Here is a 19,758-nt window from a genome sequence, read left to right on the forward strand (position 1 = left end):
AATCAAGCTCATTGCGATTAGATGTCGATTTCGATTATCATCACTTAGTCTATGTACTTCTGTGGTCGATGTAATTTACATCAAGCGAGGGGTCGTCGATAACTGCCAAGCCATTGATCTTCAGACTATCGTACAACGAGCATTGCCAACAATGAGGCTGGTCATAGTCGGTCAAACCGAGACGAGATTCTTGTGCCAAGCAGTACGCACTAAATAGAAGGGAGACGATCGTACGGAGTAGGATGAAGCTGATGAAGCTGATGAAGCTGATGGAGGGGCGCCGACTTCGCCAAGTTGATGTATCAACGTACGTATTTTGAATTACTCTTATCCGCCACTGCCGTATGTAATGTAACCCAATGTAAGATACCTTAACTCCGTAGTCATTTTGCCCGGTGATTGCTCATTTTGGAGGTCGGAAGCTCCGTATTATTTACCACCGAGACTTCATTGTCTGCGGGATCATTACAGAGGTATGATCGCGACAAAAAAAAAAAAAAGCAACTTAGACCTACTTCCTTACAGTACTTGCATAACCTTCATCCAACTGCATCATTGACCCGATTGCTGTCTTTTCTTGTTCAGGGCCTGCCTGCTTTCTTGGACCGCCATAGCTCCCTTTATAATCTCCATGATTGCATGTGTTCTTTGTTCTTCGACCGTCACTTCGGAGGCCGTGGGTTGAAGTACCGCCAACACTACCTTGCTGCTACTCACTTTGCCTTCTGCTATCATTTGAGCTTGATTAACTCGCTAGCTCTGTCTAAGCTGAGATAACCTTTTGGTTTCTGCTCTGCTGCACCTTCTTACCTATCTTCACTCCTCGCCTACAATTTCTTTCTCCCCGTCCGCGATCCTCCCTCCTTCTTCCTGCCCCTCTTCTCAAGCCTGAAATGGTTCACTCGACAGGCGAAGAGCGCGCTGTACATCTGACACGGGAGGCTGTTGAGCTGGCAGACGCTGGCCACCGCGAGGTAAGCTTATTTCTTTTATGCCTAGCGAATTTCTGCTCTTCTGTTTTCGTTGACATCGTCGTGCTCTCTTATGAGTCCGCCATTTTCATCTATTTCACAGCTCTGTACATTTCCCAAACTCCGCTAACTTTTTTGTCCTATCTGCAGGCTGCCTCGCGAAATCTTCGAGAAGCTCTTTCCTTAGCACCGGAGAATCCAATCGTCAAAGCAGCCATTATCAAGATTCAACAAGAGGAGAATGATGGTCACTACCTGCTAGACCTGTGCCGCCGATATACCTCTGGAAAGGACGAGAATGCGGGAAAGGATGCAGCTCTCTATCTCCGCACCGATGGTCTCAAACCCTCAGAGGAGGTGGCTTTGGAATGCGTCAAACTCATACTAGCGTGGGAACCTTCTAGCCTATCTCCGCTGCAAGATGATATTATCTCGGGATTGGTACGCCAGAACGCCAGCGTGCGGCAATACTTTTCGGACCGGCTTCAGGTATCTGTCACGACTTTTTTTGATGAGATCTATGACCGGGGCGATGGGGCGGCTGTTTGTCTGGATACCGTGGTTTTGGATCATGCCGTGTGGCCATCAGAGGCTACGCGCCTGCACTGTGAAAGCGAACTCTTCCAGCTCTTCATCGCTAAGCTCATGGAATCGGGACATGACTTGGATGGTCGGTCTTTGAAAGGTATTGCGCGCCTACTCGCGGTCGATGCGGTTAAACTGCAGCATCTGGTTGATGACGAAGGACTGGACGTGATCCTTGCCTCCTTGGACATCCGACTTCCTCTCGAGGTGAGGAGCCAGGCAACTCTCGCGACAGTCAAGTACCTCGAAACTTCGAATGAAACAGGACAGGACCGTTTCTCGCGACTTCTTTCCACGAAAGTGAAGAATGCACGCAATGACGATCACATAGTTGCATTTTCCGCCCTCGCTGCCGTTTTCCCCGTTGTGCCAGATATTGCTGCTTCCCTGTTCCTGTCGGATAGTTTCATTAGCTCTCTCACACCATTTACCTCGAGGAATATGAAGAGCCGGAACGTGGAAGCGGCCATTCTGGAGCTGCTAAATGCAGCCTGCATAAATCAGGCCTGTCGGGATGCTGTTTCTAAGCACCTGTCCGATTGGCTCTCTCACCTTTTGACGAATGGGAACGATCAGAGCTCAGAATTGGCAGCGGTGATATTGGCGAAGGTTCGGGCTTCTGAGAAAGAACATCCCACCACGTCCAACGGTAAAGATCACGAGGAGGACGGCCAGACAGCGGAGCTGGTCAACCGCTTCAAGGAACAGATCTCGCAGCATAAGGACGAGAGTGTTCCGAACGCAATGGAAGGTTTGGCCTATTCTTCCATCAAGCCAGCCGTAAAGGAGCAGCTTGCGAAGGATTCTGCCTTCTTGAAAGACTTGATCAAGGTGCTGAAAGGCAGTATCGCCGACGCATCGGTGCTGTATGGTGGCCTGATGATCATTTTAAATCTCACCCAGTTTCTACCCTCGATGACCGAAGAACAGAAGAAGATGTCCCAACTCAAAGCGTACGCAAACGCTTCGGGCGCGACAGCCCGAGCTGGGCCGCATCCGCTCGACGACGACGAGCACGTCATCGCTCGTTGCAACGCGGTAGTTCAGGCCGGAGTCATGCCTCTTTTCATAGAATGCAGCAAGAGCAGTCTGCTTTCTGCCCAGGGGCTCGTGAGCAAAATTCTGCTCTCTTTGTCCCGAGACCGCAAATCTAGAGGAACTCTTGCGCAACAAGGCGCGATTAAGCTACTTCTCAGCCTGGGGTCTGCTAGACAAGGCACGTCCGGCTCGATTTCTGACGAGGCGATGCAGAGCGCCTCACATGCACTCGCCCGTATACTTATCTCTGTCAACCCGTCCCTCGTTTTCCCATCCTCCGGAATCCCTCAGATCACCTCAGCCGTTCGACCTCTGACCAGTCTGTTGACGACGCCTGAGGTAGGCACCTTGACTGCGGAACAGCCGCGCGATTTGCTACCTGTGTTCGAGGGCCTGCTCGCTCTAACGAATCTTGCATCCTACCCGGATCCGTCTGCAGCGGAGGCCATAGTGCGCCATGCATGGACAGTTGTGGAAGACCTCCTGCTCTCCAGCAGCCCTATGATTCAACGAGCATCATGTGAACTAGTTTGCAATTTGATGACGTGCGAGTCTGGCGTAGCGAAATTTGCTGATGGCTCCAAGCGGGCTGCTCAGCGGCTCCACATTCTTCTGGCGCTCACTGACACCGATGACATGGAGACACGCAGAGCTGCCGGTGGTGCACTAGCTATGCTTACCGAGCTTGATGCTGCTATTGCGGGCATCCTCGAACGGCCGCGTGGCGTGGAGCTACTTCTGGGTCTTTGTAAAGAAGACGACGAAGGGCTTGTGCATCGGGGGGTTGCGTGTATTCGGAATCTGACCTGCGTGGCAACTGGCGACATCTCTAAGCGTGCGAAAGAAATGGTGGAGAAGTGCGGAGGGGTCGATATCCTGACCAGTGTGCTGAAGAAGACGTCGAACCCGGCGGTACTCCAGACTGGAGTAGAAGCTTTGAAACCTCTGGTCAAGAGCAAATAGGCCTCGTCACAATCTTTGTCTGACGCGAATGGGTTTTTTTTTCCTCGGCAACATGTTGAAGTCAATGGAGTTACTGGGATATAAGGAGGGGCCATCTGTATGGCGAGGTTTCAATGGTTGTGTCTGCCGAGGTTTGCTTCCGGCATTTTCTGAGCCACTCGCGTGATTCCCTACTTCGTTTTCTTCTCTTTCTGCTGAGCTGTTTGTGCTCCTGTCCTTCAATAACGACTACTTCCGATCTTCTTTATCTTTTAGCAGAGGATGTTATTGTTGTTTACTTAGCGTTAGGGAGGAGTCGGCGTTTTACTTTAGGGGCTACTTTTTCTCTCCATAGGTTGTCTCACAGAATCTCCATAGACACGATTTGCAATACGAATCCACACTTTAACTGCACCGTCTGCACGGCTCGAACTCCTTTTGATCGAGATTCGATTCTTTTTCAATGGAACAAAGCACTGACCTGGGGAGTGGTCACGAGATTCGTCATGTGCACAGTCAAGTCAAGCCATCCCTATCCATACTTGCCCCTTTATTCTGAAGGTAAAGGTCGGGGTCTCATAGGCATAGCTTGAGTAGTCATCCCACAAAGTTACCATTTGTATGCAGAAAAAGCAAAAACAGCACCTTCGGCAAACTTTCGAATAGACGCGCGGGTCCGGTGAGGAACGGCATCTGGAAGGGTCAAGTTCAACGGTGATGAGACAGTAGTCTACTGTAGAGAGTCATCTGACCCTCGCCACACGCTCGCATATACTCTCCGGAAGTGACTTGCTGATCGATTTTGCGCAATAACATGAACTGTATATAGTCTAGATAATATTTAATAGAGGAATGGATGCAAATAGTCGGTGGCGCTGGAAGAATAGCCTCCTGAGATGGAAGAGGCTCGTGATGCCCCTACATGGTATGGCATGTTTCTGTTTTGCTCTTTTCGGGAAGAGCTCTTTTCTTTCTTATTCGGTAGTTTATGCTTTGTTGATAGTACTAGTAGGGAGTATTTTGTAGATATCGAGAGGACTGTCTACTGACAACCCAACCCCTCTATCACAATACAAGGGATGGGGTATAACCGGGAGACCGGAAGATATCTTATTTGACATTCAGTGATTTGAGTCCACTGGTGGTGAATTCGATAATTTTTTTGATCGCTTGCGGGGGACGGCTGGGGGTTGTGGTGTTGGCTGACGGAAGATCAGGAGGGGGGGGGGAAGAGGGAACGATGGCTGAGATGCAAGCGAGAGAAAAGGGTTATACTACAGGCAGGGTTGGAGATAGGATAGGATGATGGAAGCGAAGGATAGAGAACAGGCACTCTAAAATGTACGGGAAGGAACGGGGATAAGGTTGATATTATTGGTGTATTGTGAGACTTGGAAGTATACTCCGTATATCGCGATTGATAAGGATTCCATCGTAGGGTTTCAAGTGGGAAACTGTACCTACAAACCGCGACATCTCCATGCCAACAGGGGTGAGAGGCTGGAGAGCAAAATGATCACCTCACAGAACCTAGACTATCTCATGATGGGGCTCACCGACAATCCTCATCATCGAATATCAAGTCAAGTACTAGACTAACATACAGACAGACGGATGTCAATCCTACGGGGGCATGCAGGAGCTTTGATAGTTTGATTTCAGCTGGAATGATATATCTAGATAGCTGCAGGAGAGAACGTCCTCCCCTCCCACCCTCCACTGCAGGAATAAAACATGGGCGGACAAGCCACATGCAACCGGTTGACAGTCATAGCGAGGGATGATCATCTCCCATCATTATTGAGGGGGAGCAATGAGCATACATACCTGCTCCGTACTTTTCTTTTGATTCGTGGTTTGCTTTGAGAAATGGAGACTGATTCTCTGTCTTGTATCTCCCATTGGCGACGAGGAGCTGATGGGCGTAAATCTTCCCCACGTCTCTTGTTGGACGCTGGACAGTCGAGTGGGACTGGCGCGACATACGGAGGAGATACATCATTAGGGAATTCATCCTTGAGCTTCCGACGAGAATGTCTGACAGGTTATATATAGTTGGCCTTAATCCGTATTGCAAAGCAAGCTCCAATTCTCTTCTTTCATTACTAGAGGCGTACAAGTATAGCTCATACAGACGTTGCTGGTGGTGTAGTAAGGTATATTCAAGTTACTCCTGACCTCTACTTGACGTTCTACTGGCCACCACTGCTGCAGTTTCAGAGTATGTGTCGTCTCCAGAATACCGTAGAATCTCCCTCGAAGATGACAGCAACAACCACAACAACAATAACAGGAGGCTAATCATGGCTCAATGCAGACAGAGGCTCCGAGTGTCCGACATCTCGCCCTTGGAACCAACCAGGCGTGGCGGACAAATCACAGTTCCTTTGATACCCACGCCGCTGAGGATCAGTCAAAGAATCGCCATCACTCCGCGAAGGTGTGCTTCCTCTGTCATTTCTCACTCGTTGATCACCTTTCTCTACCCACCAGGTGCCTTCATTCTTCTTATTGCTATCATCATCGAGACATCTCCGCTATTATTCCCGAGTGTTTTATGTATTATCATTTACCGGTCTCCCGGATGACCCACATTGCAGATTTCTCATCGTTAGCGTTGCCCTCGATTGTTTGAAATTCTGATCGCTCTAGCTGTTTTAATGGTCTAATTCCACTACTGTCTAAAAAGGTACAGTCTGCTTCCAAGCAGTGCCTCTGAAGGTCTTCCTTGCACTCACTCGCCTACACTCGGCTTTATTCACCGCGTCTTTCTGGTCGGTTTTACCACGTGCTAACTCGGAACCCTCGAGGTTATAGTTCGCCAAAGACAAGTTTCGAACATCGCAAGCTACCCATCCGCATTCACGACCTATAAGTCCTTGACGCACTGGAGTGAGCGAGTATTCGGTCTTACCCTTCTTCGAGACAACATCCAAATACATAACCCACAGTTCTTCGCACAGACTGACAGATGGAGCTATTGTCGAGACCTTCCAGTACCCTTTTCCTTGCTTGTCTTTGCTCGTTTATTTGAGGGTTCCAATCATTCGCTATCCTTCCTAACACTCCTTATTCTCTATCCCCTATCCTCCTGATTCCATAAATCCGCTCCTGCGGGTTGTCGAGGGACCTCAATCTCTCCGAGCAGACGAAGCACGCTTTTGGCTCTACTTTGAGGCTACGAGTGCAGCCTTTCATCATGAAGTTTGGGCGCAACTTGCCTCGAAATGTCGTTCCCGAATGGAGCACTTCGTACATCAGGTACAAGGCCTTGAAGAAACTGATCAAATCCGCGGCAGAGGAGGTGAAAGCTGGCCGTGAAGCGGATCTTGCGGGTGGGTTTCTGTCTCCGTGCCATGCGCCGCAAGGCGAAGCGGCCTACTAACATGAAGATATCATGCAGAATTCTTCTACTCTCTCGATCGAAATCTCGAGGATGTCGATTACTTCTACAACAAAAAATTTGCGGACTTTTCCCGTCGCTTGAAGTTGCTGGAAGAGCGATACGGCCATTCCCTGCATAAAGGGCATCAGCTCGATTCGGAGGATGTGGAGGATCTTCTGGCGGCGTTGCTCGAACTGCGTGGTCAACTACGCAAGCTGCAGTGGTATGGCGAAGTCAACCGTCGTGGATTTGTCAAAATTACCAAGAAGCTTGATAAGAAGGTCGGCGTCACGGCGCAACAGACATACCTGGAGACTAAAGTGGATCCGTCGCCTTTCGCCTCTAACGCCCGAGTCACCGAGTCTCTCAAGAAAATCAACGAGTGGCTTTCCGTGCTTGGAGACCAGAAGGTCTTCGACGATGCAAGCTCTACGCGATCCTCGCTTTCCTTGAAGAAAGGACCTTCGCGGCCCAATCTCAATCTGCCCCCGAGCATGCTTAGTGAGGTTGACGACGCTTTGCGCAAGGATGACACACATGTCCTCCTGGAACTAATGGAGACGCTGAAGGCAGCTGCGGATGATATCGGAGAAACGGTCTATCCTAAGGTTTTGAAAAGTCTTCTTCAGCGGTCCATTTACTATCGTTCCAAGGCGTGCATTTCAGTCCTCCTTGGTCGAATCGACTCGCTCGACGAGGAGGACGACATCAATAAGCGCAATTGTATCCATCGTTTGGTTATTTCTATCGGACGAGCGCAGTCGTCCACTGACTCAGAGTCGTCCGCCTCGATGGTGCTTGATTTTTCGCTGGAAACTTCTCATTACATCACCCCCGCTGCTCCTCCGACCATGCAGCCACCTCGGCCAGTGGTAAAAGAGACGAATCATCCCCAGCTTCTGGACAGAGACGACCCTTCGGTTTCACTTTTGCAGTTTATTCTGGACGAACTCCAGCCCCATCAGCGCGGCGCATTGCTAGCCAAAGACCTTTCTGGACGCACCCCTCTGCATTATGGTGCACAGTATGGGTTCAAAGTGGTATGCGAGGTCATCATTGAACACCTGCAGGGTTGGGATATGTTTGATGTTCGTGAAGGCATTGATGCACCGCAGTGGCAGGATAACGATGGCTGGGCTCCCTTGCACTTGAGTGTTGTTGGCGGTCACCCGCTGACGACACGGGCACTATTGGAGGCGGAGAACTGGCAAGGTGCTTCTGAGAAAAAAGCTGCCATACGGAAGCACGTGTCGAAATCCAGCGCGGTCTTGGCATTAGCCACCAAGGCAAATTTCGTCGATATAGTGCAACTCCTTGTGGATGCTGGAGTCGACATCAACTACCAGGATGACCAGGGCGAAACCGCGCTGCATGTGGCCGCTCGTTTTGGTCACGATGCGTGCGCAAAGATTTTGCTTGAGGGCACTGACGATCAGAAGGCGGACACTGAGCTTACGGAAAATACTTATTCTTGGACGCCGCTTTTCGTTGCCTGCGTCGATGGGTCTTTGGGCGTTGTAGAGTTGCTCATTCAAGCTGGCGCCGATCTCGAGAGACTCGACTCTTCAGGCTGGAGTGCCAAGGAACATGCTGCATTGAGAGGTCATCTTGATATTGCGAGACGTCTGGCACAAGTGACGCCCGAACCTGAAGTAACGGAAGCCGAGCCTGCGATACCTGTTCCTTCGGTGACTTCTATCCAATCGTCCCCAACTTCGCAATCTTCCCTTACCGAGAGACGATCTAATGTTAGCCCACGCGGGAGTCCTGCGCCGCGGAGCACTGAACCTATTAAAACTTTTGGACATCGGTATCTCACCGACAAGGCCATGATTCTGGTCAGCCTGGGCACCATGGACATACGAAAGCACATGGAAGCAGTGAATCTTGACCGTATTCCTATGGTCAACGCTCATTCTACTCAATTGGATACCGCCCTGTCCATCGTCGTATCGGCCAATGGAGCTGAAGGAGAGCCCGAGATCATTGATCTTCCGGTTCAAGATAACATCTCTACGGAACCGATCGTCTTCCATGCCGCAGACCCAAGCAAGGTCAGGCTGCTGTTTGATCTTATCCCCACATATGCTGGCACAAAGGATCAGATTGTAGGACGCGGCGTTGCTCTGCTTTCGAGCGTTAAGCCGACGATCGGATCTCACCGTATCAATCTCAAAGGTGACTCCACGGTTCCCATCATGGCTGCCAACACTTTGGAAGTCATTGGCTCCGTGACATTCAACTTCCTTATCGTTACGCCTTTCAAGCATCCGAATATGTCGATTACTGGCAACAGGACATACTATAAGAGCATGAGCTCGACCATGGTCATCGGACATCGCGGTTTAGGGAAGAATTTGGCCAGTCGCCGATCCTTACAGTTAGGAGAAAACACTCTGCCGTCGTTTATTGCGGCTGCCAATTTGGGAGCATCCTACGTCGAGTTCGATGTCCAGCTCACGAAAGACCATGTTCCTGTCATCTATCATGATTTCCTTGTCAGCGAAACGGGAATCGATGCCCCCGTTCATACTCTGACACTTGAGCAATTCCTTCAGCTTGGGGAGAGTGGCGTGTCTCGCCGGTCCACCTCTCCGTATCAGTCGCCTGACGCTACCGGAAAGAAGATGGGCAGTCCCAGCTTCCGTCCGCGATCAATGTCCGTTGGCGACTTCGAATTTGACACTACAGAGCTGAACGAGCGAATCAAACACACGCGGGATTTCAAGAAGAAGGGGTTCAAAGGTAACACCCGCGGCAATCACATCCAAGCTCCCTTTGCAACGTTGGAGGAGCTATTCAAGAAGCTGCCGAAGTCCGTTGGATTCAATATTGAACTCAGTGAGTTTTAGCAACCCCCCTGAAGAACAGTTACAAGACGATCTGACCAAGATCGCCAGAATACCCCATGCTCTTTGAGAGCGAGGAGGAGGAGATGGATACCTACGCCGTCGAGCTGAATTCCTTCGTGGATACGGTTCTCAAAATGGCCTATGATCACGGCGAGGGGCGCAACATGATCTTTTCTAGCTTCAACCCCGATATCTGTCTTTTGATCGCTTTCAAGCAACCATCCATCCCTGTGCTCTTCCTGACCGACTCTGGTGCGTCTCCGGTAGGCGACATCCGAGCCAGCAGTCTGCAGGAAGCTGTTCGGTTTGCTTCTCGCTGGAGCTTACTGGGCGTCGTCTCCCAGGCTGAACCACTGGTTCTGTGTCCGCGTCTGGTCCGCGTCGTGAAGGAGTCTGGTCTTGTCTGCGTATCTTACGGAACGCTGAACAACGAGCCAGCAAACGTCAAGGTAAGGCCTCAATGCTATCCACTCGTGGCTTCTCGATCTGTACTAAACTCCGCATAGCTCCAAGTCGCCGAGGGAATTGATGCAGTGATCGTCGACTCCGTTCTCGCCATCCGTAAAGGTCTCACGGAGCATCAAGCTAAAGGCGACACTCCGGCCCCATCTGCGCAGCCAAGCCCGCTGGCTGAACCCAATCGCGAGGCACTGAAGGAGTCTATCCAGATACCTGTCCTTGAACAAACTGAACAGAAGGATGACCACCTCCATGTGAAACCGCAGGCTGTACTCAATCCCCAGTGAAACATTTTGTTTATTCAAACATTGCATCAGCTGTGCGGCTTTTGCCTCAGCGTCAGGTCAAAATACTTCGGGCTACACATTACTTTCGTCATTGGTGATGATCTTGTCTGCACCTGTACATGTCCGAGTGGTCAAATTCGCGTTTCCATGTCTGCTTCTTCAAAGCATTATCCACCTCCTGTCACTTGACGAGATGCTAGGTGATGGAAAGTGTGTATCTTGCATTTTGTGATTCTTGATGGTATAATCTCTAGACCATGTGGTAGAACCTGTTACAAAACAGCAGTACGAGTGAAGAACTTAATAGTAGTAAATCCTGACAACTTTTAGAAAAGCAAAGATCATCTACAAATTTTCACTATATAATGGAAAATCCCCTCCCTTGTCCTGCTAACTGAACCATCCTGTGACAGCAAGAAGGCGGTGGAGTGCCTTTGAACTGCTTCATCCCACGTGACTAGCTTTTCTATTCATCTCATCCTCATCACCACCAGCTCACCCAGAAAACACTGATAATAATCTACACCCTGGATTTTCTGCTACGACATACTAACCAGGCAAGGCTTATTCCATTTCCAGCGGTGTCCACATTCGGTCTTTGGAACGTTGAAGACAAGCATCAATTGGTTCGATCTGAGCTCTAGCTCCCACTGCCGACATTGCCTGGCCCTCACCATGCTGTGATCGATCCAGTTATTATTTCAGCGCATTGCCTTCATCGCAGCTACATCGATACCTCCCTCCACCCATCTCCCAACTCAAAGCAGAAAAATGAACGCCGTAGATGCGACGGAGCACTACGAAACAAGCGCCAGCGGTAAGATCCCGGAGGCAGCTCCGCAAAATGATAGAATATCTAGCTTACTGAACGACTGACTCAATATCAAGATCCCGCCCCGTCCCTGCTGACGATCGTCCTCGATACAAACCCCCATGCGTGGGCTCTCCTGGAAGACTCCCTCCCGCTCTCCACCGCGATAGCCAACATCCTCGTCTTCGTCAACGCCCACCTCGCCTGCAACTACGCTAACGAAGTCGCGCTCGTCGCATCGCACAGCCAAAAAGCGACGTGGCTGTACCCATGCGAGATCAAAAAGGACAAGGGAAAGAGCAAAAGCAAGAATAAGAACGAAACAGGGAGAGATGAAGACGGCGATGTCGCCATGAACGGGTCCGGCGCAGGATCTGCTGCGGCCCAGGTGAACAAGTACCGCCCCTTTCGGATCGTCGAAGAGCAAGTCACCCGCAACCTGCGAGAACTCATGGACTCGACCAGCGGCGCCGATGTCGCGGCCACCACCTCGACGATGATGGCGGGGGGGCTGACGCTGGCCCTGAGCCATATCAACCGGCGGTCGATTGCGTGGGCGGAGGCGCATGGAGGAACCGCTGCTGGGCCGACGGGGGCGGCCGATGCGGGCAGCTCCGGGGCTGGTAGGGCTGCCACGGAGCCTGGGGCTGAGGGTCTGCAGTCGCGGATTCTGATCATCTCCGTGAGTGGTTCGACGGATTCGGCACATCAGTACATCCCGATCATGAATTGTATCTTTGCCTGTCAGCGGCTCCATATCCCCATCGATGTCTGCAAGCTGAGCGGGGATGCGGTGTTCCTGCAGCAGGCGTCCGATGCCACCAAGGGGGTTTACATGTCGCTCTCCGAGCCTCGCGGCCTACTACAGTACTTGATGATGGCGTTCCTACCTGACCAGCGCTCTCGGAGACACTTGGTCCAGCCAACGCGCGTCGACGTTGACTTCCGTGCCGCTTGCTTCTGCCATCGCCGTGTCGTCGATATTGGCTTTGTTTGTTCAATCTGCTTGAGCATCTTCTGTGAACCTCCTGAAAACGGCGACTGCCTTACTTGTGGCACCCATCTCGAGATGGGTGACTACGGTGCCAAGCCGGCGGTTGTTGCTCGAAAGAAGAAGAAGAAGAAGGTTCGCACCAACGGTGCGTCAGGGACAGCGACTCCCACATCTACACCTACACCGGGCCCTTGAAAACCTCCACCGTTCGAAGTGCAATCATTTACTACCAGGAAAAGTCAGTTTTTAAACGGCATATGTTGGACTATTTGCTCGAAGCTCTTGCTTTGCATTATGCTGCCTATTTCAAAGGTATTTCGGCCCCGAAAGCCGGTGCAGAGAGCAGATTTCGGTCTTGGGCACCTGCCAGGAATTGTGAGGATAGCCAAAGGAGACCCCAACCCACCAAAGTTGGCCATACTACAACCTGAAAGAATACCAGCGCAAGAAGATCGCAGAGGGAGCATTCTAACGGCAGTAAGGGTGCCACCCATAGACGTGGTATGCAAACAGCGAGTCTCCGAAACGGCTATGCGAGAAAGGCAAAGGTCCAAAGGCAATCGTGAGACAATCCTAGACGGTCAATTCACTCGTATCTGGTATTGCGACAAGACTTGGCGTGTAATATCACGTATTCGGTCCGGCGAACTGGAGGGGCAATTGCAGTCGGCATTCGAGTGCAGCATCAACAGGACTCATTTCTCTAGAGATAATCTTACGCCAGTGATGCTCTGATCCATTGCCGTGGCTACAAAGCGCAAGTCAATGATGTATTCGAGTCAGCGCCAACGTGGCTGTCGATCATAAGAGCCGTCAATCATATACCTTATCTTCTGGCCCGATAGGCGCGGCCACCTTGAGCAATAGTCGAATTTCCCTGGTTGCGAGACATCACAGACAGCGGCTTCCTATCCTCACTACTCATGGAGGCGAGAGCCTAGAAGATAATGCGAGTTCAGTGTACAGGTTCTCCAGAAGACCAAACTTGTACAGAGTACTCACAAAAGAATCAGAATTATGACCAAAGTAGAAGAAAATTCCGTCCTTCGTCTTCTTGACAGCCAAGATTCCGATAGCGCCTCCACAAGGGCTCGCTTTCACACCGGGATGCTCTGCGCCAATTGTAAACGATTTGTTCTCTAACAATGGTCGTAACGGATAGGGAGTACAATAACTCACCCATGAACTCAGTGGCTATCGTCGCATTCATAGCTTCGTCTTCGGATACGTTCTCGAAAGTGCCGTCATTACGCTTCCTTTGACAATAATAGAGTCTCGCAGCTGACGTCTGCGCAGCCATAGTTGTAGCAATGTGCTCGCCTGTGCCCGATGTAATCGAAGCGACTGACACCTGTTCGGCATCGCTGGGGTCCACAGGGATCACATAAGTGCCGATGCCCACCAGCGCGGCAGGCCCAATTCGACCGCGATGCTTCGCGCCAATGCCGCCAGAGGAAGAACCTGCTGCAATATTGCCATAACAGTCTACAGCTATAGCCCCGACTGTATCGCTGATCATATCTTCATCCTCATCTGCAGCGCCTGGGTGAGCATTCACGGAAGTAGTGCCAGGGGCACAAGGTGCTGTTGTAGGGTTCGCGCGGGAAGACGCACCATCTGCACGGGTGTTGGCTGGGGCAGCCATACCTTGCTCAGGTGCAGGAGCCATACTTTGCCCACCCGCCACAGCCATAGGTTGTCCACTTGCAGGACCCATGCCGTGTCCATGGTTCGGGGCCATAGTTGGTGGTGCAGGGGCTCTACTTTGTCCACCTGCAGGAGCCTGGGGACGAGGAAGAGGGTTCAGCAAGTCGACACCGGTAAAGGGAGAGTTGGGTAGATGTGGGCGTAAACGAGTATTGTCAATGAGGCGGGCTGGATTACGATTCAGCATTGGCCGACGAAGGAAGGATGCTCTATCTTCTTCCATACGAAAACGTGAAGGATCCCGTTTCCGCTCAACCAGTTCAGCAGCCTCGAGATCCTGCAGCCAGCGGTGCCATCTCTCTTTCGAATAGCGCGATATGAGACCGTCAGGAGGCAGTATGACCAATCCTTGCTCATAAGCAAAGTCCGTTGCACCCTCACCAACAAGGAAACTTGGAGGCACTCTGTGGCAAGTTAAAGGCTTTGCAGAGGTTTCAAGTAGCATTCGCGCTAGAGAGATGGGGTTTTTAACCTCTTGAAGTAGACCAAAGACATCAGCAATAAGGCCCTGATTGGGATGGCGGACAGTCCAATAAATAACACAAAAACAGGTGGTCGTAAAGCTGAGAAGAAAGGAGAAAAACTCACGCGAGACGGCTCCAGCTGCGCCGCTCCTGCCATGGTGGTCGACAATAGTAGCATCACATTCGACAGCTCCTTCAATCGTCAGGTTGCTTCCATAGCCAGCATTTGTCATCTCGTCATCCTCCATTACAATGATGGCCATCTCAACGGCATCCAGTGCTGATCCACCGCTTTTCAAAATGCCCATTGCGGCTTTGCAAGCGCTATTGGCAGTCAGACCGGGGACAAAGCTGATACATGAATGAGGTAGATCATGGATCCGCAGGCGGAGGGAAGGCTTACTTTTCGCATACTTGAAGGTGAGCTCTCTCATTTCCATGGCCGTGATATCCCGCCCCTACATGGACGAAGATGGCAGAGATACCTCCCCCTCTTTGTGGTTCGCTCATATTGAAGATAAGAGGCTTCAATTGAGGATAGAAGAGGTGAGTATCCTGAAGCTGCAGCCAGCTACAACCAGCTGTTGTGACTGTGGATAGAGGTTGAGGCCAGAAGACAGCGGTGCAGAACGCGAGTTGAGCCCCAAAACAAAAACACACAGGAGGCGGTAGCGCAATTGATATTCACTGTTGTCGAGTGGCTAGCATCTCGAAACGAAGAGCACAGAGCAAGAGCAAGCTAATGAGCAAAGCAGTAGAGCACGACGTCCACCACTTCGGTCCCCTTCCGTTTTCCTTTTTTGCTATGAGAATGAGGGAGAGAATATCTTAATAGAGAGAGAGTAATAATACAAAAAGAGCTTTCTTCTGCTCAGAGGAATGAGTGGGAGGGAGGTATATCGGAGAGGAGGGAAATTGATGGGATAAGGCTATGACAAACGAGCGGATACTGGTATGAGGAAACATGAGGAGCAGACTCCAAAGCCAGAAGTTGAAAGAATAAATATGGAGAGTGGATAGGAATGAATAGGATATTCATGAGGGAACAAACAGCAGAGCAGGGTGGACGACATACAAAGTCCATCGATTAAAGCTGGAGAAGAAGCTGGAGCACCTTCCCTTTTAGGAAGAAGAACATCTTCTGAGAGAGCAGCAGGAACCTCAGGTGTCTTCTGTCACCGCCTTGATGCCTGATTACACTGATATACAATGCTCTGTACTATCATGATAGTTTTTGATCCATAGTTAATAAACACTGAGTATCTCTAGATCTTCAGTGCAATAATAGATAGCCTGCAACTATGAGATTTGTGGAGAGCACATGACATGGCTTGGCAACTACGTATTGGATCTCCATAGTTGGTCTGCTCCATGCGCGAGGTACCTAAGTACCTACCTTACCTTACCTTACGGCTGCGAGTAGTACTGTTACTGCCCGCCTTCACCTCCCCCTCATCCTCCTCTTCCTCCACCACTATTATTATTCCTCGGTGCTTCCTACACCATCCCTTTCACTCAACCAATTGATCACTCGAACCTTCTTCAATCTTTGATATATCAGGCTTCGGCCCGGCTTCAGCGGTTCCACTTCATCCTATCGTGGCCTGTCAATAGGGGACATTCCAATCCGTCATGGCGTCCCAGACTCCGGCCGTTGTCATGGACAAGTATGTTGATGTATCTGCTATAATCTTCTTGTATTCGGCTAATGACGGTATCTTGTCGTGCTCAGCGGTACCGGTTACTCCAAACTTGGTGAGCTTCCACCCGACTCGTGGCTACCTGGCATTCACCAAGCATTAGGCTGACACAATCCTAGGTTTCGCCGGTAACGATTCACCCTCTTTTGTCTTCCCTACTGCGATTGCCAGCAAGGTAGGCGCCGGAAGCGCGGGCGGTTCTGCGAGTGGCCGACCACCTGTTGCGAATAAGCCATCGTTTCTGGGGGCAGGCTCTGGGTCAAGCTCGAACTTGTCGGGAAAGCGTGGAACTGAGGATTTGGATTTCTTTATCGGCGATGAAGCTCTGGCGGCTGCCAATGGACCTGGCTACGGCATCAACTACCCGATTCGCCACGGACAGATTGAAAACTGGGATGCTATGGAACGTTTCTGGTCCAATTCGATCTTTAAGTACTTGCGCGTCGAGCCCGAAGATCACTACTTCCTGCTTACTGAACCGGTACGCTCATGAGACTTGACGGACTGCATCATGTTATTTTGTCCTTTCGAAATCATACTGACATGTGCTTCATTTCAGCCCCTGAATCCTCCCGAGAACCGCGAGAACACCGCAGAGATCATGTTCGAGTCATTCAACTGTGCTGGTCTTTATATTGCCGTTCAAGCGGTGCTTGCCCTCGCTGCTTCATGGACATCCTCTAAAGTGACCGATCGATCCCTTACTGGAACAGTCATCGACTCTGGTGATGGTGTTACCCATGTCATTCCTGTCGCGGAAGGCTACGTCATCGGGTCATCCATCAAGAGTATCCCAATCGCTGGTCGAGACATTACCTACTTCGTACAGAGCTTGCTGCGCGACCGAGGCGAGCCGGATAGCAGCTTGAAGACGGCAGAGCGGGTCAAGGAGGAGTACTGTTACGTGTGCCCTGACATCGTCAAGGAGTTTGCCCGCTATGACCGCGAACCCGATCGGTTTCTGAAGCATACCGTGACCTCGCCTAACGGCCGGAGTGTGACCATCGATGTCGGCTACGAGCGCTTTCTTGCCCCAGAGATCTTCTTCAACCCTGAAATCTACTCTTCCGACTTCCTGACTCCCTTGCCTCAAGTCGTTGATGGTGTCATTCAGTCCTCGCCCATCGATGTCCGGAGAGGTCTTTACAAGAATATCGTCTTGTCTGGTGGATCGACCTTGTACAAGGACTTTGGCCGTCGTTTACAGCGCGATATTCGACACCTGGTAGATGCTCGTATTCGCGCCTCGGAAGCTCGCAGCGGTGGTGCTAAGAGTGGTGGTTTGGACGTGGCTGTTGTGACACACAAGAGACAGAGACACGGCCCTTGGTTTGGTGGTAGTCTGCTAGGACAGACCCCTGAATTCCGGAGCTACTGCCACACCAAGGCAGAGTATGATGAGATTGGTCCCAGCATTGTCCGCCGATTTGCCCTCCTGGGTGGTCCCGGAAGCACCTAAGGTAAACCAATAACGGATTTAATTGCTTGAAACTTGTGTCTGCTAGCCCTGTGTCAGTCTATGTCTATAGTTATTCTTCTGTCATGAAAATTTAGATCATTCTTTGACACGGCTGCCTTTACAGAGTTCAGGAGGTTGGGTGCGTGCGCCGAAAATCCGACGGCCGAATGGCAGTGTAAACAACAAGCACATTGTACATATATGCAAATGGGATCAATATCGCCCGACAGACTGCTTGAACTTTTCGTCTCGCACCTTAACGCCGCCTAAACCGTGCATGGATGTGTATAGCTTCCCTGACATTTAATTGCTTTTATATTGGTACAAAAGCAGATACTAAGACGCAGTGACCGGCACCTTATTCAAAACCGCGACTCCCTCCACATGTCCTGTCTGCGGGAAGAAGTCGAATCCTCGAATACTCTCAATCTCATATCTCGAGTTCGTATCTCCTTGAACCATGACCGCCACATCGCGCGCCTGAGTGTGCACGTTGCAGCTGACATATACAACCCGTCGGGGACCGTAGGTCAGCAGTTGACGGAGGAAATCATCGCTGCACCCTTTACGCGGCGGGTCAATGACGAGTAGGGTCTGTTCCGCCGGGTATGGGACGTTCTTGAAGAGGGTGGCGGCGTCTGCGGCGGCAAAGCCGGTATTGGGGAGGTTGTTGGCGCGGGCGTTCTCGCGGGCGGACACGATCGAGTCGGCTGCTACATCTACGCCGAGGCTCGATTTGAAGAGGGGAGACAGGGTGATGGTGAAGAGACCGGAGCCGGAGTAGGCGTCGAGGAGGTACTTGATCGGGTTGGGATCTTGTTCGTTGTCTTTGGGGAACGCGTGCTGGCGGATGTACTCTGTGAACCCGGAGAGGATGGAGTTGTTGTTCTGGAAGAAAGCGCCGGCTTTGTTGGTGAAGATGTAGTCGTCGATGTATTCAACCGAGGTGGCGTTGTTGTCGGTCACGCATCGCTTCTCTTCGATGTAGCTATCGCGTTCTATGCGAATGACATCGCCGGACTCTGATTCTGGTGGGTTCTCGCCCTCTTTCTGTACGGCGCTGGCCTCTGTCTCGGCCGAGTCCTTCGGGATGCGCCTGGTAGACTCGCGCATCAGAAGCGTTGCACCCTTTTTAGTATATTTGTGGAGGTTCTGGGCAACCCTCTTTCTTTCACTTTTGAGGCCTCGCCGCACAATGTCTGTTCCTAACGGACAATCCTCAATGTCCATATCCATGCGCCGGTTCTTATATGTGAATCCGATGGGAGGCACTTCAGTTGGAACCTCGCCCGACTTCCTTCTTTTAGCTGCGCTGTGGCCCCCAGGAGCTGTAAAGTGCGGTGTCAACTTGGTCCGGTATCCGTATTGCAAAGGCGAAGGGAAAGTGCCGTCAACGGCGGGGATCAGCTCGGGAATGAGGCCCGAGAAGTTGGCATACGCCTTCTCGACGATACGCTTCTTGTGCGCCAGCTGGTCTTCATAAGACATCATCTGCAGCTGACATCCGGAGCACCTGCCAAAGTACCCGCATCCAATCGCGGCATCATTGCGCTGCGGCCCTGGTTCAAGCACCTTGATAAAGTCCGTCAAACTGTGGGATAAAGGTTCGTGATGCCGGACGACCTTGACAAGCACCCCGTCGCCTGGGACAGTGAAGGGGACGACGTAGACATGATCCTTGTTTTCGGAGAGCGCGAGACCATCTCCAGTGGAAGATAGCTCCGACACTGTTACTTCAATCTCTGTGAAGAGCTCTGGTAATGCGGGTGATGAGGTGGAAGCATCGTTTTCTGCCTCGGTTTTATTCTTCTGAAGAAGGCTATCAATGTCGGTCTGCAGGACTTCGTCAAATCCGGAATTCTTCGTCCGGTCGGCTCTGTCCTTCTTGCGCCGCTTCGCGTCCGTCTGAGGTTTTCTGGAAGAGCTCTGCATGGCGTTTATAGGCAATGGCGCATTGCGATGCGGCAAGATACGAGGAAAGTGAGCTCTGTTGGAATGCGCAAAACGACTAGGTTGCGTAGTAAAAAGCCGATTCTTCAGAGACAGTGAGAAAAGTGATCTCACAGCGAACATGAAGCCAGAACTTTCGAGCAGAAACGGAGGT

At 51.1% G+C, this 19,758-nt stretch overlaps 6 protein-coding genes across 6 annotated transcripts; 4 read left to right on the forward strand and 2 right to left on the reverse strand.

The window, feature by feature from the left end:
* Window positions 1–893: 893 nt before the first annotated feature.
* Aspvir_003945 (UNC45-central domain-containing protein) lies at window positions 894–3,557 on the forward strand (the record flags this gene model as incomplete). The annotated part of the gene is made up of 2 exons (XM_043267183.1): window positions 894–974; window positions 1,122–3,557. 2 exons carry the CDS (start codon window positions 894–896, stop codon window positions 3,555–3,557), a joined length of 2,517 nt encoding a protein of 838 aa, XP_043123118.1.
* Window positions 3,558–6,735: 3,178 nt separating this feature from the next.
* Window positions 6,736–10,519, forward strand: Aspvir_003946 (glycerophosphocholine phosphodiesterase; the record flags this gene model as incomplete). Its single annotated transcript, XM_043267184.1, has 4 exons — window positions 6,736–6,871; window positions 6,940–9,762; window positions 9,822–10,222; window positions 10,280–10,519. The coding sequence occupies 4 exons, from the start codon at window positions 6,736–6,738 to the stop codon at window positions 10,517–10,519; spliced, it is 3,600 nt and encodes a 1,199-aa protein (XP_043123119.1).
* Window positions 10,520–11,290: 771 nt separating this feature from the next.
* Window positions 11,291–12,519, forward strand: Aspvir_003947 (TFIIH/NER complex subunit TFB4; the record flags this gene model as incomplete). Its single annotated transcript, XM_043267185.1, has 2 exons — window positions 11,291–11,336; window positions 11,408–12,519. The coding sequence occupies 2 exons, from the start codon at window positions 11,291–11,293 to the stop codon at window positions 12,517–12,519; spliced, it is 1,158 nt and encodes a 385-aa protein (XP_043123120.1).
* Window positions 12,520–13,150: 631 nt separating this feature from the next.
* Window positions 13,151–15,005, reverse strand: Aspvir_003948 (uncharacterized protein; the record flags this gene model as incomplete). The annotated part of the gene is made up of 5 exons (XM_043267186.1): window positions 13,151–13,261; window positions 13,327–13,436; window positions 13,504–14,505; window positions 14,620–14,846; window positions 14,899–15,005. 5 exons carry the CDS (start codon window positions 15,003–15,005, stop codon window positions 13,151–13,153), a joined length of 1,557 nt encoding a protein of 518 aa, XP_043123121.1.
* Window positions 15,006–16,127: 1,122 nt separating this feature from the next.
* On the forward strand, window positions 16,128–17,654 carry Aspvir_003949 (actin-related protein 3; the record flags this gene model as incomplete). The annotated part of the gene is made up of 4 exons (XM_043267187.1): window positions 16,128–16,162; window positions 16,228–16,250; window positions 16,315–16,676; window positions 16,755–17,654. The coding sequence occupies 4 exons, from the start codon at window positions 16,128–16,130 to the stop codon at window positions 17,652–17,654; spliced, it is 1,320 nt and encodes a 439-aa protein (XP_043123122.1).
* A 336-nt stretch (window positions 17,655–17,990) lies between these two features.
* On the reverse strand, window positions 17,991–19,727 carry Aspvir_003950 (tRNA (uracil(54)-C(5))-methyltransferase; the record flags this gene model as incomplete). The annotated part of the gene is made up of 1 exon (XM_043267188.1): window positions 17,991–19,727. The coding sequence occupies one exon, from the start codon at window positions 19,725–19,727 to the stop codon at window positions 17,991–17,993; it is 1,737 nt and encodes a 578-aa protein (XP_043123123.1).
* Between the last annotated feature and the right edge of the window lie 31 nt (window positions 19,728–19,758).

The sequence above is a fragment of the Aspergillus viridinutans genome (assembly GCF_018404265.1).
Source record: "Aspergillus viridinutans IFM 47045 DNA, scaffold_2, whole genome shotgun sequence".
Classification (NCBI taxonomy): Eukaryota; Fungi; Ascomycota; class Eurotiomycetes; order Eurotiales; family Aspergillaceae; genus Aspergillus; species Aspergillus viridinutans.